Source organism: Aotus nancymaae, unplaced genomic scaffold (assembly GCF_030222135.1).
Source record: "Aotus nancymaae isolate 86718 unplaced genomic scaffold, 86718_ANA_hifiasm-v0.15.2.pri h1tg000020l, whole genome shotgun sequence".
Lineage (NCBI taxonomy): Eukaryota > Metazoa > Chordata > Mammalia > Primates > Aotidae > Aotus > Aotus nancymaae.
The window spans coordinates 55,168,340-55,183,224 of record NW_026988432.1 but is presented as its reverse complement, the minus strand read 5'-3'; the positions used below and the strand labels follow the sequence as shown (position 1 = coordinate 55,183,224).

Here is a 14,885-nt window from a genome sequence, read left to right as displayed (position 1 = left end):
AATCCGTGCATTCAAGCCTTCATTCCTTTTTAATGTAGAATAGTATTCCAGGATATGGAGATATCACATTTTGTTTATCCATTCATCTGTTGATGAATACCTGGGTTGTTTTTACCTTTTGGCTATTATGAATAATGCTGCTGTAACTATTTACATACAAGTTTTTTTACTTTTGTTTTTGATTTTTATTTTTTAGAGACAGGGTCTCTGTTACCCAAGCTGGAGTGCAATGGCAGGAACACAGCTCACTGCAGCCTCAAACTCCTGGGCTCAAGCAGACCTCTTGCCCCAGCCTCCCAAGTAGCTGGGACAACAGACATGTGCCACCATACTTGGCTAATTTTTTTTTTTGTAGAGATAAGGTCTTACTATGTTGCTTAGACTGGTTTTGAACTCCTGGGCTCAAGTGATCCTCCTGTCTTGGCCTCCCAAAGTGCTGGGATTACAGGTGTGAGCCACTGTGCCTGGTCCATGTATAAGTTTTTTGTGAGAACATATATTTTCTTTTCTCTCAGAGAGGAATTGCTGGGTCATATGGTAACTCTGTTTTAACTTTTGGAGGAACTGCCAGACTGTTTTCCAAAGTGGCAAGGATGCTTTTCTTATTGGGTTAGGAACGCAGAAGTCTGCATAATCCTATAACTAAAAATAGGAAACCCAATATCCTATAACTTTATACAGGATCCATAATTTTAGTTATAGATCCTATAACTAAAAATAGCTTTCTGTGTCTATAGATTTGCCTATTTTGAATATTAGCTATAGGATCTATAACTACATTTGTAGATTTCAGTTATAGATCCTATAACTAAAAATAGCTTTCAACAAACTCAACTTTGGCTAAGTTATTCGTAAATTACCATTCCTAAACGAAGTTCACAAAGTAATCAGCAATATTAGGGAATTTGTAGGTAACTTGGATTGCTATGCTTGAAAACCAATCAGCAGAGCAGAAGAAAAAGTCCCATCTATTCCAAGGTTCCTAGAACCCTACGGGAATATCTGAGGTTTAATCTACTGAGACTAGGGCTGTCTGTCTCCTGTAGAAAACAACCCCAGGGAAGCAAGGTACAGGATGCTCACTTCCTAGTATGAAAGACCTTTGGCTTTCCCTCAATCCTACAATGGCTAATTGAAAATGAGGACAGTATGGCAGTGGAAAATTTCTACTTCCTTATTCTCCTTTGTAGGAGCCATAATAATCTCTATAAATTCTAAGTATATCTCTAACACTTACACTCCTAGGAGAACTGCTTACCCTAAATTTCATTTCACCTTTGCTAGTTCTTGTGGGCTAATTTCAGTAAGAGACAGTTCCTTCCTGTTTGATTCATCTTTTGTTCTTTTTTTATGCCTTAGGGTCTCACTTACTCTGGGTGTGAGGTACATTAAATTCTTTCTGGAACAAGGTGAGGTATAAAGAAACATTCGAGTTCCTCTAGTATGAAACAGTAATTGTTCATAGCTCAAAGACAGAAGCAAGATTACCAAGGGATCTAAATATCAACGTTAGCTCTAATTATCAATATTAGTGTCTCATTTTTTGATCCAACTTAAAAAATAATAAGGATGTAGAATGACCAAAATGTAATTATATCCTTTTGGAACAAGTGCTTTAAAAAAGAAATTCAAGGAAGCAAACTAATTAAATGTATACTTCTTATACTCTAATGATCTAATGAGTTAATACAGTAGCAATCATGCTTGGATTATAAACAGCTTAGTTTAATTTAATTTAAATTAATTCATTAATTTTTTTGAGATGGAGTCTCACTCTTGTTGCCCAGGCTGGAGTACAGTGGCATGATCTGGGCTCACTGCAACCTCTGCCTCCTGGTTCAAGTGATTCTCCTGCCTCAGCTTCTCAAGTAGCTGGGATTACAGGTGTGTTCCACTATGCCTGGCTACTTTTTGTATTTTTTGTAAAGACGGAGTTTCGCCATGTTGGTCAGCTTGGTCTTGAACTCCTCGAACTCCTGACCTCAGGTGATCTGCCTGCCTCAGCCTCCCAAAGTGCTAGGATTACAGCCACCGCACCCAGTCTATTTTTATTTATTATTTTTTAATTTAATAGAGGTGGGGTTTTGCAACGTTGGCCAGGCTGGTCTTGAACTTCTGGGCTCAAGTTATCTGTCTGCCTTGGCCTCCCAAAGTCTGGGATTACAGGCAGAAGCCACTGTGCATGGCCCTAAAAAGCTTTATTTTCCAAGATATTCCAAGTTTATTATTTCTTTTTGTTTGTTTTTGAGACAGAGTCTTGCTCTGTCACCCAGGCTGGAGTGCAGTGGCGCAATCTCAGCTCACTGCAATCTCTGCCTCTGGGTTCAAGTGATTCTCTTGCCTCAGCCTTCCAAGTAGCTAGGACTAAAGGTGTGTGCCACCACATCTGGCTAATTTTTTTATATTTTTAGTAGAGATAGAGTTTCACCATATTGACCAGGCTGATCTTGAAGTCCTGACCTCAAGTGATCCGCCTGCCTTGGCTTCCCAAAGTGTTGGAATTACAGGCATGAGTCACTGCCCCCGGCCTCCTGTTTACTATTTAACGTGAACTTGAAACATCCTTGCGAGGTGGCAAGTGCACATTATCTTTTTCAGTTAAGAAAAAGAGAGAAAGGTTATTTGACTTGTACTTTATCACTTATAGCTGGTTAGTGGTGACAACAGAACTTGAACTTGGGACTTCTTACTGAGTCTGAGGTGCTTTCTGCTACATATACCCAAACTGCCTGCCAGACTGTAACTCTAACAATAACTTAGTGTGTTATTAGCTATTTTGAGACACGTATTTGCTGGGGGCTACTAGTTAATCAAAATTTAACCGACACACTGTGTAAGACTCCAGAGACCCAGCTACTCTTCTTACTTAGAACTCAGTGAATTCTTCCTGGAGATTTTTCAAAAATACAATTAAAGCTTATGAGCTGAAAGTTACTGGGTTGCTGCACTATTTCAAAGCAAATTTCTAATTAACTCTGGTTTTTTTTTTTTTTTTTGAGTCTTGCTCTGTCCCCCAGGCTAGAGTGCAGTGGCGCAATCTCGGCTCACTGCAACCTCCACCTCCCAGGTTCAAGCAATTCTCTTGCCTCAGCCTCCCGAGTAGCTGAAATTACAGGTGCCTGCCACCATGTCTGGCTAATTTTTGTAGTTTTAGTAGAAACAGGGTTTCATCATCTTGGCCAGGCTGGTCTCGAACTCCTGACCTCGTGATCCACCCGCCTCGGCCTCCCAAAGTGCTGGGATTACAGACGTGAGCCACCATGCCTGGCCCTAATTAACTTTAAGGAGAGAATGTTTTTAAAGCATCCTTCCCCTCTTTTTCTCTCCTATATGTTGTTTCTTTTTTCTTTTTTAAATGTATATATACATTTTTGAGACAGGGTTTCAATATGTTGCCCAGGCTGGTCTTGAACTCCTAGGCTCCTTGATCCTCCCACCTTGGCTTACCAAAGTGTTGGGATTGCAGGTGTGAACCACCACTCCCAGTCTGTTGTTTCTTAAGCTTCTAACCATCAACCTACCCTTTTGCTCTACACATGCCCTAACTAATCTCAACTACTCCTGAGCTTCAACTTCTACCTGCACACTGATAATCTCAGTCTCTCTCTCTCTTGCTTGCCTATTTCTCCTGAAGGCCAGTCCAGTACCTTCAAAAATTTATTGAAATTTCCACCAGGATGACCTAAAAGCATGCTAAACATCTAAAATGAAATCTGTTATCTTTTTATGTCATAATCTCACAAATTCTCCTAAATTTCCTATTTCAGCAAATACCAGCCATCTTCCATCAGCCAGCCAAGCTTGAAATGTTACCCTTGACTCCCTAGTCTTGACTTCCCACAATACAACTAATACTATTTTCTTCCCCATGAATACTACTTATTTTTGCTCTCTCCTCTTTATTCCTCCTCCATCTGCATTCAAACTCCAAACTCCAAGTAGGTCTGTAGTAACTGCTTTCTAACTGGCCTCCCAGCCTCTAGTCTCCTTCCCTTCCATCTCTTTCTTTCCTACACACCACTGCCATGGTTCTCTTTCTAAAACATGACCATGATCAAATTATGACCTTGCTTCAAAACATCAATGGTTCAATACCAGGTTTCTTAGGATTCTACATGCGATTCTTCAAAATCTGGCCCTACCCTTCCAGAAAAATTCCTGTCACTTCCGGAATAGTAAGAAAGTATAATGGTCAAGAATGTAAGCACACAGTCAAATCACCTAGGTCTGAATCCTGGCTCTGCTATTTATCAGCTGGAGTAAGTTCCTAACCTACCAGTGTCTTGTTTTCTTCATCTGTAAAATGCAGGATAGTGCCAGGTACAGTGGCTCATGCCTGGAATCTCAGCACTTTGGGAGGATCACTTGAGCCCAGGAGTTTGAGACCAGCCTGGGCAACAGAGTGAGACACCATCTCTGCAAATAAATAAATAAATAAAAAATCAGTCAGGCATGGTGGCACACACCTCTGGTTCCAGCTACTTGGGAAGCTGAGGTAGAAGGATTACTTGAGCCCAGGAGTTTGAGACTACAGTGAGCCGTGATTGTGCCACTGCAGTCCAGCCTGGGCAACAGGGCAAGGCCCTGTCTCGAAGAGGAAAAAGGAAATGGGGGATAATGGTGACTATACTTACCTAATTCATTGGGTTGTTTCTATTTCTTAATATTACATAGGAAAAGATGTAACTGATACATTCAACAGATTATATAAATATTAGATAAAATTATCATCATCATCATCATCATCCAGCCATAGTAAGTAGTTGCTATTCCATGCACTTTATAATACCTTGCTCTTTGTGCTGAGAGAGCCTCTCTCCTCCCTTTGGAGGTTCAATACGACAGCCTTCAAGATCCAACTCAGAATGCTACTCCTCTCTAAGTTCTCCCACCTCCCCCAGGCGCTTTGTTACTCTTTCCCTTTGTGCTCTGTAGCCTTAATAAAGGCTACTGTTACACTTAGCACTGTGTATATTTTTATTGACTTGACTCTCTCCCACAACTAAAGCTTGAGCTCCTGAAGATTAGGGCTGTGTCTCATTAATATGTATATCTTCACCCTATTGCCTTGCACAGTGCCTGATTTAACAAGCACACACCATGGCTTTGCTCAATGAACAGATCTTTGTCCTTCACTTTATAGAGAACTAACTAGCTCAGCTTTGTAGCACATTATTTCCTTGAGAGGCTCAGACCATATCTTCCCCCGCTTTGTGTCCTGGAAGAATGCACAGCAGACAAGAGCTGCTCAAAATGATCTGCCTGGGCCAGGGCCACAGTGACACATTCATATCTTTCCCTTTAGAGTGTATTATCTGTCTACGAGATTCCTAAAGAGCTGGACTGAATGAGGAAATGTGAACTTTCACATCAAACTATTTATTACAAGGCACTTGCGTAAGACCATAGCACTCTATAACCTTTGCTTTTGAAATCGTATTTATCTTCATTCCCTCCAGTAAAAGCTTTTTTCTTCCCAAGTTCTTATAGAGTGTTGACATTTGTAACCTGACTGTAAATTTTTATTTCCAGCATGACTTAATTATTTATAGTCTTAATGTCATTCTCTATCAATGACCCAAAAAAGTTTCTTTCAATTCTAGCATTACCTTTGACCTGTTGAGATTGTAAAAAATGAAGTTAAAAAGCTAAAGAGCCGGGCGCGGTGGCTCAAGCCTGTAATCCCAGCACTTTGGGAGGCCAAGGCGGGTGGATCACGAGGTCAAGAGATCGAGACCATCCTGGTCAACATGGTGAAACCCCGTCTCTACTAACACAAAAAATTAGCTGGGCATGGTGGCGTGTGCCTGTAATCCCAGCTACTCAGGAGGCTGAGGCAGGAGAATTGCCTGAACCCAGGAGGCGGAGGTTGCGGTGAGGCGAGATCACGCCATTGCACTCCAGCCTGGGTAACAAGAGCGAAACTCCGTCTCAAAAAAAAAAAAAAAAAGCTAAAGAAAATTCTAGCGAGTGGAATATTTCTTATTCCAACTCACAGATTTAAACATCAGACAGAGTGATTTTCTAAGAGGTGAAAGATCTATCCTAGCAAAAACTCAGAATTGGAGGAAAAAAAATACCTGATATAAATTTTAAAAGGTTTCAATAACATTTCCACCATGTAAACTTCAGCTGGCAAACAGGCATATAACATACAAAATTGTTTCATGACAAACATAAATTTCATAAGTGAAAAAAAGTCACTGTATTAATTTGTTTTGCATTGGTTAATTTTTAAAGAAAATGTGTTTTGCATTAAAAATGAGGCCTTCTCTTCCCAGTTCTCTCCAGAGTCAGAAAAAGCTGGGTTGAGAGGGTAGAAAAAAAAAATGATGTAGATTAATAACTATTGATGTTAAAATATAGTAAGTACAAAAGTTTCATTACCAAATAGAATCTTAATTTTTATAAAGATAGAAATATATTACTTTTTCTTATATATATAGAATCTGAATGAACACAGACTAAGGGAATTTCCCTGGTTATATAATTATGGGTCTTGTAAATTTCCTTTTTTTCATATCTGTATGTTTCTATAATAAATTTGTATTGCTTACATAAACAGTTATTTTAAATAAAAAGAATATGCTTTTTGTTATAAAACTAGAAATGATTCTTTAAAAAAATTAAGACTGTTACAATCATTTAAATTTACTTACCAAGAGATTCTCCCCCGCCACTCCTCTGTTGTTAAAAACCACACATCTAAAAACCAGGAAAGCAATTTTCGTTATTTTTACACATGATTCTTGCTCATGATATAATATTAAAATCATTTTACTGACACTGATTTAGAGTACTAAAAGATTTAAAAAATCTGTCTTACAAGTATGATAATGTTTGACAATTTCATCTAAATACACTAAAATAAAATTCCAGTTCTCTAAATTCCACATGTGGGTTCAAATTAGAAAACTGCATATTGAAGTGATGTGAATTTTTCCTACCAAAAGAGCAGAATATTTCCAACTTCTTCCTATGCACATATGTGGGCCTTCAATAAGTGTTTTTAAAACAATTCTAAATACAAGTCAAATTGAAATGGTTTTTTTTTTTTTTCTTTTAGACAGAGTCTCCCTCTTGTCACCCAGGCTGGAGTGCAATAGTGCAACGTCGGTTCACTGCAACCTCTGTCTCCCGGGTTCAAGCAATTCTCCTGCCTCGGCCTCCTGAGTAGCTGGGATTACAGGTACCCACCACTGCGCCCAGCTAATTTTTTTGTATTTTTAGTAGAGACAGGTTTCACCATGTCGACCAGGCTGGTCTTGAACTCCTGACCTCATGTGATCCACGCACCTCGGTCTCCCAAAGTGCTGGGATTACAGGCATGAACCATTGTGCCTGGCCATGTTTTTGCTTTAAACAAAGAAAAAATATGTTTTCTACCCACTGTATTTGCAACATTCATACGTATCTATTTATATCCTAAGAAATAGCTCTTGTTCCATTAAGGCTCAGCAAACATGGACACCAGAATTTTACGTGAAGTGTAAACATCACAAGTAGAGCCACAAAGAGCCTGGCACTTGAGCTGGTGGGATGGGCCCTTTATGCTACTGTTTAGTGTTCAGTTGACCTAGGGAGGAAAGGTGACCTTGTGTTTTCTCTGACCCTGTCTTTATCTGCTGGGTAAATGGGCTCAGATCAATGTAAGGGTTTAGATCAGTGTTGGCTCAAGTAAGTACTCGGTGAAAGTTAGCTATCAGTAGTAATGGTAGTTGTAGTGTTGTGTGGTTTCAAAAGTTATTCCATATTTAAAATATTTAACTCTCATCTAACTTTCAGGGAAACATAGCCCCAGATATGTATTTTTACCATCCTTAGACAAAATCCTGACTTGTGTCTACACAGGTTCTCACTGATTTAGTAAGTCTATATTCACATCAATTAAAATTCATTTGATTTTTGTCTGATTATCCAACCAATCCAGGTCATTTAAGCTTCCAAGTCTCTTCTTTCAGGGTGCTGCTGAGCACTGTACAGGTTCTAATCACCGATGAACTGACTGCTTTATAGAACAGACAAAACTCTGAGTCTTCTCAGGGAGGCTGGATCTCAAAGCACACCACCTTCATTTAATGTGGTATGCAGGCTATGTTCTTGCAAAGGAATCTTCTTGCAACTGAAAAGTCATACAGAAAATTTTATTAGGCCCAGCTGAAAGAAGATAAATATTTAGAAACCTCAGAAATCCTATTTGAGAAAAAGCTAGAAATATTACATTTTATTGACTCACCTAAGAAAAATTTTTTTCTTTCTTTGAGACATGGTCTCACTCTGTCACTCAGGCTGGAGTGCAGTGGTGCAATCACAGCTCATGGCAGCCTCAGCGTCTCATGCTCAGGCAATCCTCCCACCTCAGCCTGCTGAGTAGGTGGGACCACAGGTGCACACCACGATGGTCCAGCTAATTTTTTTCTTTTCTTTTTTTTTTGTTTTTTTGAGACAGAGTCTCACTCTGTTACCCAGGCTGTAGTGCTGTCGCACAATCTCCACTCACTGCAATTTTCACCTCCCAGATTCAAGTGATTCTCCTGCCTCAGCCTCACAAGTAGCTGGGATTACAGGCATGTGCCACCATGCCTGGCTAATTTTTATACGTTTAGTAGAGGCAGGATTTCACCTTGTTGGCCAGGTTGTTGTAGAACTCTTGATCTCAAGTGATCTGTCTGCCTCAGCCTCCCAAAATGTTGGGATTACAGGCGTGAGTCACCATGTCTGGCCAGCCTGGCTAATTTTTAAAAATTATTTGTAGAAACAGGATTTCACCACATTGCCCAGGTTGGTCTCTAACTCCTGGGCTCAAGTGATCCTCCTGCCTTGGCCTCCCAAATGCTGGGATTACAGGCATGAGCCACCGTGCTCAGCTCAAGAAATCTTAAACTATAAATACATGCAGAAAAGTTAGAGTAGGCTCAGCGACTCCTTTATCTTTACTTACTAAGAAGAATGGCAAGACGTCTGGATATAAATAAAATTTCAGTTGGCCATTTGTATTTACTTGCATAAGCATCTAAGTCACACAGGAATCAGTGCTGAAGTTAATTATGACCTTGAAACTTGAAGCTCCCAGTCATTCAGAAAAGAACCACTTTAGAGTACAAACATTAAATAAGGATTAAAATGGCTTCTGGGGCAAGATGTCATCATGTGACTGCCAGGGAGAGAAGGCAAGAGCACTAGTGAGGGGAAAGAAAAAGATGATTTGCAAACTCATGAAAAAGCAGCCTATACATCTGGGATTTTCTTCTGAACTGCAGACTGGGATATTTGGACTTCCCTTCAGGCAACCTTGGAAAGTGGATCATAGTTCTGGTAGCTCTTGCTAGAGGAGGAATTGTACTGACCTCTCCATAAGGTTTTGTTCCTAACAATGTTTAATCAGTAATAGTCATCATTGTATACTTCAAGCCTTGGACGTGGGGCAGAGAGATAAGGAAGAATAAGGGAGCAAAGCAGCTAAAGAAGATGGCAGAAAGAAGTCTGCCATTCTGCCCCTTCTCCCACTCCAGCTGGTGATGAGCAACCAGCTCTTTTCATTTAACCCCTTTGCTTACTCTGACAGTCATCAGGGAACACTTTACACATAGAGTTAAAAGAGCTGGCTGTGAAACTACTATTCCTAAGGGACTGAAAAGTCTGTAAACCTCTTCTTCTTTTTTATTTTCTTTAGAGATAAGATCTCTCTGTTGCCCAGGCTGGAGTGCAGTGGCACCATCACGGCTCACTGCAGCCTCAATCTCCTGGGCTCAAGTGATTCTCAGCCTCCTGAGTAGCTGGGACTACAGGAACAAGCCACCATGCCTGACTAATTTTTAAATTCTTTTGTAGAGATAAGACATAGGGAGCAATGTTGCCCAGGCTGGTCTTGAACTTGTGAGCTCCAACAATCCTCTGGTCTCAGCCTCCCAAAGTTCTGGGATTACAGGTATGAGCCACTGTGCCCAGCCTCTGTTAAGCTTCTGTAACAGCTCTCTCCAATTAATTTTTACAGTTATCTCAAACAATTCTAAAGGGCATGTATATGAGGGAAATTGTTCTGCAAAGCTTATTTTTCCTACATATTTGAACTATATAAATTTTTTCCTCAAAACAAGGAAAATATAAAGAGAAGAAATATCAAATAGAGAACAAACCTGGTAAGAAGAACCTTCTGCGACAAGAGAACCCATTAACCAGGGAAGCAGGTGGGTATCCTTTAATGAAGGTTAAATAAAAGCAAGAGACTACCTGTAGCACAGAATTTCTCAATCTTTAGTACAATGGAGATTTCAGCCCAAATAATTCTTTGTAGCAGTGCTGTCTTGTGTCGTATAGGATACTCAGCAAAATCTCTGGGCTCTACCAACTAGATGCCAGTAGCACATGCCCCAGGCATAACAATGAAAAATGTCTCCAGACATTGCCAAATCTTCCCTGGGGGCAAAACTATCCCTAGTTTGAGAACCACTGTCACGGTGAGATGGACCAGAGAGCCTCGAATCTGCTGAGGCTTGAACCCTGGAGGTCAAGATTGCAGTGCTGTGATCACACCATTGCACTCCGGCCTGGGTGATAGCGGGAGAGCCTGTCTCAAAAAACAAGAACAACAACAACAAAAAAGTAGCAGGCTCTTTGGGCACCTAAGAAAAGCAGTGAAACTTGCATGGGTTTTGAGTACCTGTCCATGCCTAGTTACCAAATCTGTAATTTTATCAGGCAATCTTAAAGATTTTTCAGTTCTAAGTCCCCAAATCTTTGAGTTTTAGAAATAATAATCAGCAAAGGGTAGAGTGAGAGCAACATTCAGGAATCAGCTAGTCATATGATTCTGATTTCAGGTAATAATAACAACAGATAATGTTTACTTGTGTTTACTATGTGGCCAGATCATGTTCTAAGCACTTTACATGAATATTAACATTGGAATAACTCATTTATTCATTCAATAATATTTACTGAACTAAAGATTGAGTTAGAGCCTGTAGTAGAGAAACAAAATAACAACATAAGGTTCCTGGCCTCAAGGAGGGTACAATCTAGTTAGATTGAAAATATATGCAACATATATTCAGTTGAGTGACTACAACAAAAGTAATAAAATAAGACAGTATAGGATTCAATGTCCAATGAGTAGTATAGACAATAAAACTCTATGCGGTCAGGAGGGGCAAAATTGATTAAGAAAGGCTTCATAAAAAGGTAGATAGAGCTTACATGAGGACTTGAAAAATAGTAAAGATTCCAGCAAAAGGCAAATGTGAGATGCATTGTAAAAGGAGTAATGTAAGCAAAGATATAAGGTGAGAATGTATTAAATGTTCTAAGGGATGAAAAATCAATTAGTTGAAAAGTGGCTACACAGACAGTAATAATAGAAAATAAGAATGGAAAAATAGGTTAGGACAAAAATAAACATAAGGTTCTGAATTCCAGGTTAAGAAAAGATGATAAGGAAGTTCTGCCTCTAGCAATGTCCAGGTAGATCCTATAGGGCCAAGCCTTCCACAGAATAATAACTATATATTCTTGAAAAATATAAAGGCAGTAGAGAAGAATGACAACAAAAAAGCATGCAGAAACTGAATGGGAATTGACACTAGGAAAATGAAAATCATACTGGGTGAGTTTTCACTTTTTACAGCTTCTTTTTTCACCTGAGGGAAGGCAGTAGTTGGTACTACTCAATGATAAATACAAGTTGGATAGAAATGCTCAGTCTTACAAGCTTGAAGAACTATTAAAACAGAGTTTGGGGCCGGGCGCGGTGGCCCACGTCTGTAATTCCAGCACTTTGGGAGGCCAAGGTGGGCGGATCACTTGAGGTCAGGAGTTCAAAACCAGCCTGGCCAACATGGTGAAACCTGGTCTCTATTAAAAGTACAAAAATTAGCTGGGCGTGGTGGCAGGCACCTATAATCCCAGCTACTCAGGAGGTTGAGGCAGGAGAATCACTTGAACCCAGGAGGTGGAGGTTGCAGTGAGCCGAGATCATGCCACTGTACTTCAGCCTGGGTGACAGGGTGAGACTCTGTCTCAAAAAAAAAAAAAAAAAAGGAAAACGACAAAAAAAATCCACCATATTAGCAATTACATTAAATGTAAATGAATAAAAATCTCAATTAAAAGATGGAGATTGTCAGACTGGATTTGAAAAAAGCAAGATCTGGTTGGGCACAGTGGCTCATGCCTGTAATCCCAGCACTTTGGGAGGCCAAGGCAAGTGGATTACCTGAGGTCAGGAGTTTGAGACCAGCCTGGCCAACTTGGTGAAACCCTGTCTCTACTAAAAATACAAAAATTAGCTGGGTGTGGTGGTGAGTGCCTGTACTCAGGAGGCTGTGGCAGGAGAATTAATGGAACCCGGGAGGCGGAGGTTGCAGTGAGCCAAGATTGTGCCATTGCACTTTAGCCCAGACTGACAACAGCAATACTTAGTCTCAAAAAAAAAAAAAAAAAAGAGCAAGATCTAACTACATGCTATCTACAAGCAATACACTTTAAATACAATGACGTAGATACTCTGAAAGTTAAAGTATAAATAAAGATATATCACACAAACAGCAAAAAAAGGATGAAATGGCTATGATAATATCAGGTAAAGCAAACTTTATGACCAGAGGTTAAGAAGAACATTTCATGAGGATAAAAAGAGTTAATTCATAGGAAGACTAACAATCTTAAATGTGTATGTGTCTAACAGAGCTTCCATATACATGAAGAAAAATAGAATTAAATGGAGAAATAGAAAATCTACAACTATATCTATTTTAAAATGCTTTTATCAATAAAAGACAAAAGTGAGCTATAAATAGTCTGAATAACACTACCAATATTAACCAAATTTAAATGTATAGAATACTACATCCAACAAGAGAATACACATTCTTTTCAAGAAATGATACTATCTAAACATTTCCAAGCTTACTAAGGTCATAAAGATAGTAAAACAAATTAACATAATTCATGTACCTTTTTCTAAGATGCTTCAGAAATCAAACAGTAATTAACATGATAGTGGAGAACAGTGAAAGTCAATTCATAATTCAGGAACCTCATTATCTCCTGTTTCAACTCCTTCCCTACAAAATCTATTCTCCGAGTAGGAAACATGACTTGTTTGCCTGTCATGTCTTGAATTTCCCTGATAAAACTGAGTCCCAACAATATCACAGGTATACATTATCATGTTAGGCAAAGTCATAGGACGGGAAGAGCTAGTTTTTCCCAAGCTAAGAGCCTAAGGCATCCAAGGATGTAAAAAAGTAGTAAAGAATCATTTTCAGGAACTATCAACATTTCAAAAAAAAGCCTCACAGAAATCATATATTTATATATAGTAAGCCTGTACATTTCAATCTTTTTTTTTTAGATGGCGTTTTGCTCTTGTTGCCCAGACTGGAGTGCAGCGGTGCGATCTCGACTTACTGCAACCTCTGTCTCCCGGGTTCAAGCAATTCTTCTGCCTCAGCTTCCCAAGTAGCTGGGATTACAGGCGTCCACTACCACGCCCAGCTAATTTTTTGTATTTTTAGTAGAGACAGGGTTTCCCCATGTCAGCCAGGCTGGTCTCGAACTCCTGATCTCAGGTGATCACCCGCCTCTGCTTCCCAAAGTGCTGGTATTATAGGTGTGAGCCACTGTGCCCAGTCCTACATTTCAATCTTAACCCTGTCACATACCAGCTAATTTTGATCAAATTACTAACATTGCAGTTCTGCTTTTTGTTTGCTAAAATGGGGCTAATAATATGTACCGTGAACTGGGTAGATAATAAGTAGGATAACCTATATATAGTGCCTGGCACGGGGCCTATAATGTGGCAGGCATTCAGCAAAGCTAAATTTAACTGTAATCAACCAAAGTGGCAATTCTGGTTATCTTGCTGATCATAAGGTCTAAATGGCCCTATGTATTTTTAAAAAAGATGAGCAAGTTAATATTTAATTAACGCAGTTTATTTTTTAGGTATAATATTTCAAAACCAGTGGCCATGAGGGAAAAAGAGTCAAAGGTATCTTTAATGTGAGGAAGCTGAAAACCTAATGATACAACTAGCATCAGTAATTCTTTCAGTGATCGTATACTATTTTATTGCAATCGTTTCCCTTCCCTGATGTAGCTCTGATCCTGAAATTTACTCAGCTGCTTTTTGATATTCTCATATTTCATTTCACTCATTTGAATTCTAGCTATGTCTCTTTGATATTTTTGTAGATTTTGTCAATAAACACCCAGTTGAACTGGACCTATTTAATAACCAAAGGGCTCTAGATTTATAGTGTTTGTAAGCAACAGTTGTTATTCCAGTGTCACAAGTCATTGCTGGAAACTACAGACTCAGAGACATGGATTACAGGATAATGTCGATTCCGGCACCCACTCTACCTTAGCAAGACATTTCCTTCCTTCTCTCTGTACTATCCTTTGGCTTGCCAGGCACACTGTTGTCTCTGGGCCCTCCTGGAATGGTATCTTCTTCGTATTAATCATTGTAAGGTATAGGCAGTAAGTATCTCATTTCAATCTGATCAGACTACAAGAGTGGGGCTCTTTCCTAAGCCATACAATAGTCCTGATTCACTTCTTAAGGTTTCATAGTGAATACTTACAAAATGTTTGCTATAGGTCAGGTACTAGACAACATTCTTTATATACATTACATGCAATCCTCACAACCCTATGAGGCCCAGGTATTGTTACAGATGAGAAAACTGAGGTGCTGAGCAATGACTAATTTGTCTGTGGGTAGACACGTAGTATGTGACAGAGCTAGGATCTGAACCCAGGCAGATCTGACTCAAGAATCCACTTAACCACCTTACTTTGCTGCCCAGCACTACCTAAGCTGTAACATTCAGGTCTCTTTTTCCAAAGAAGACGGGTGCTCTGAACACAGAGTACCC

General features: G+C 39.5%; 1 protein-coding gene across 1 annotated transcript in view; it reads right to left on the bottom strand.

Annotated features, from left to right (window-relative positions):
- ABHD3 (abhydrolase domain containing 3, phospholipase) overlaps positions 1–14,885 on the bottom strand; it is a 53,431-nt gene that overhangs the window by 30,552 nt on the left and 7,994 nt on the right. Inside the window, exon 4 of the mRNA XM_064379351.1 lies at positions 6,660–6,705. Coding sequence (XP_064235421.1) covers positions 6,660–6,705 — 46 coding nt within the window. The remainder of the gene's footprint in view (positions 1–6,659; positions 6,706–14,885) is intronic.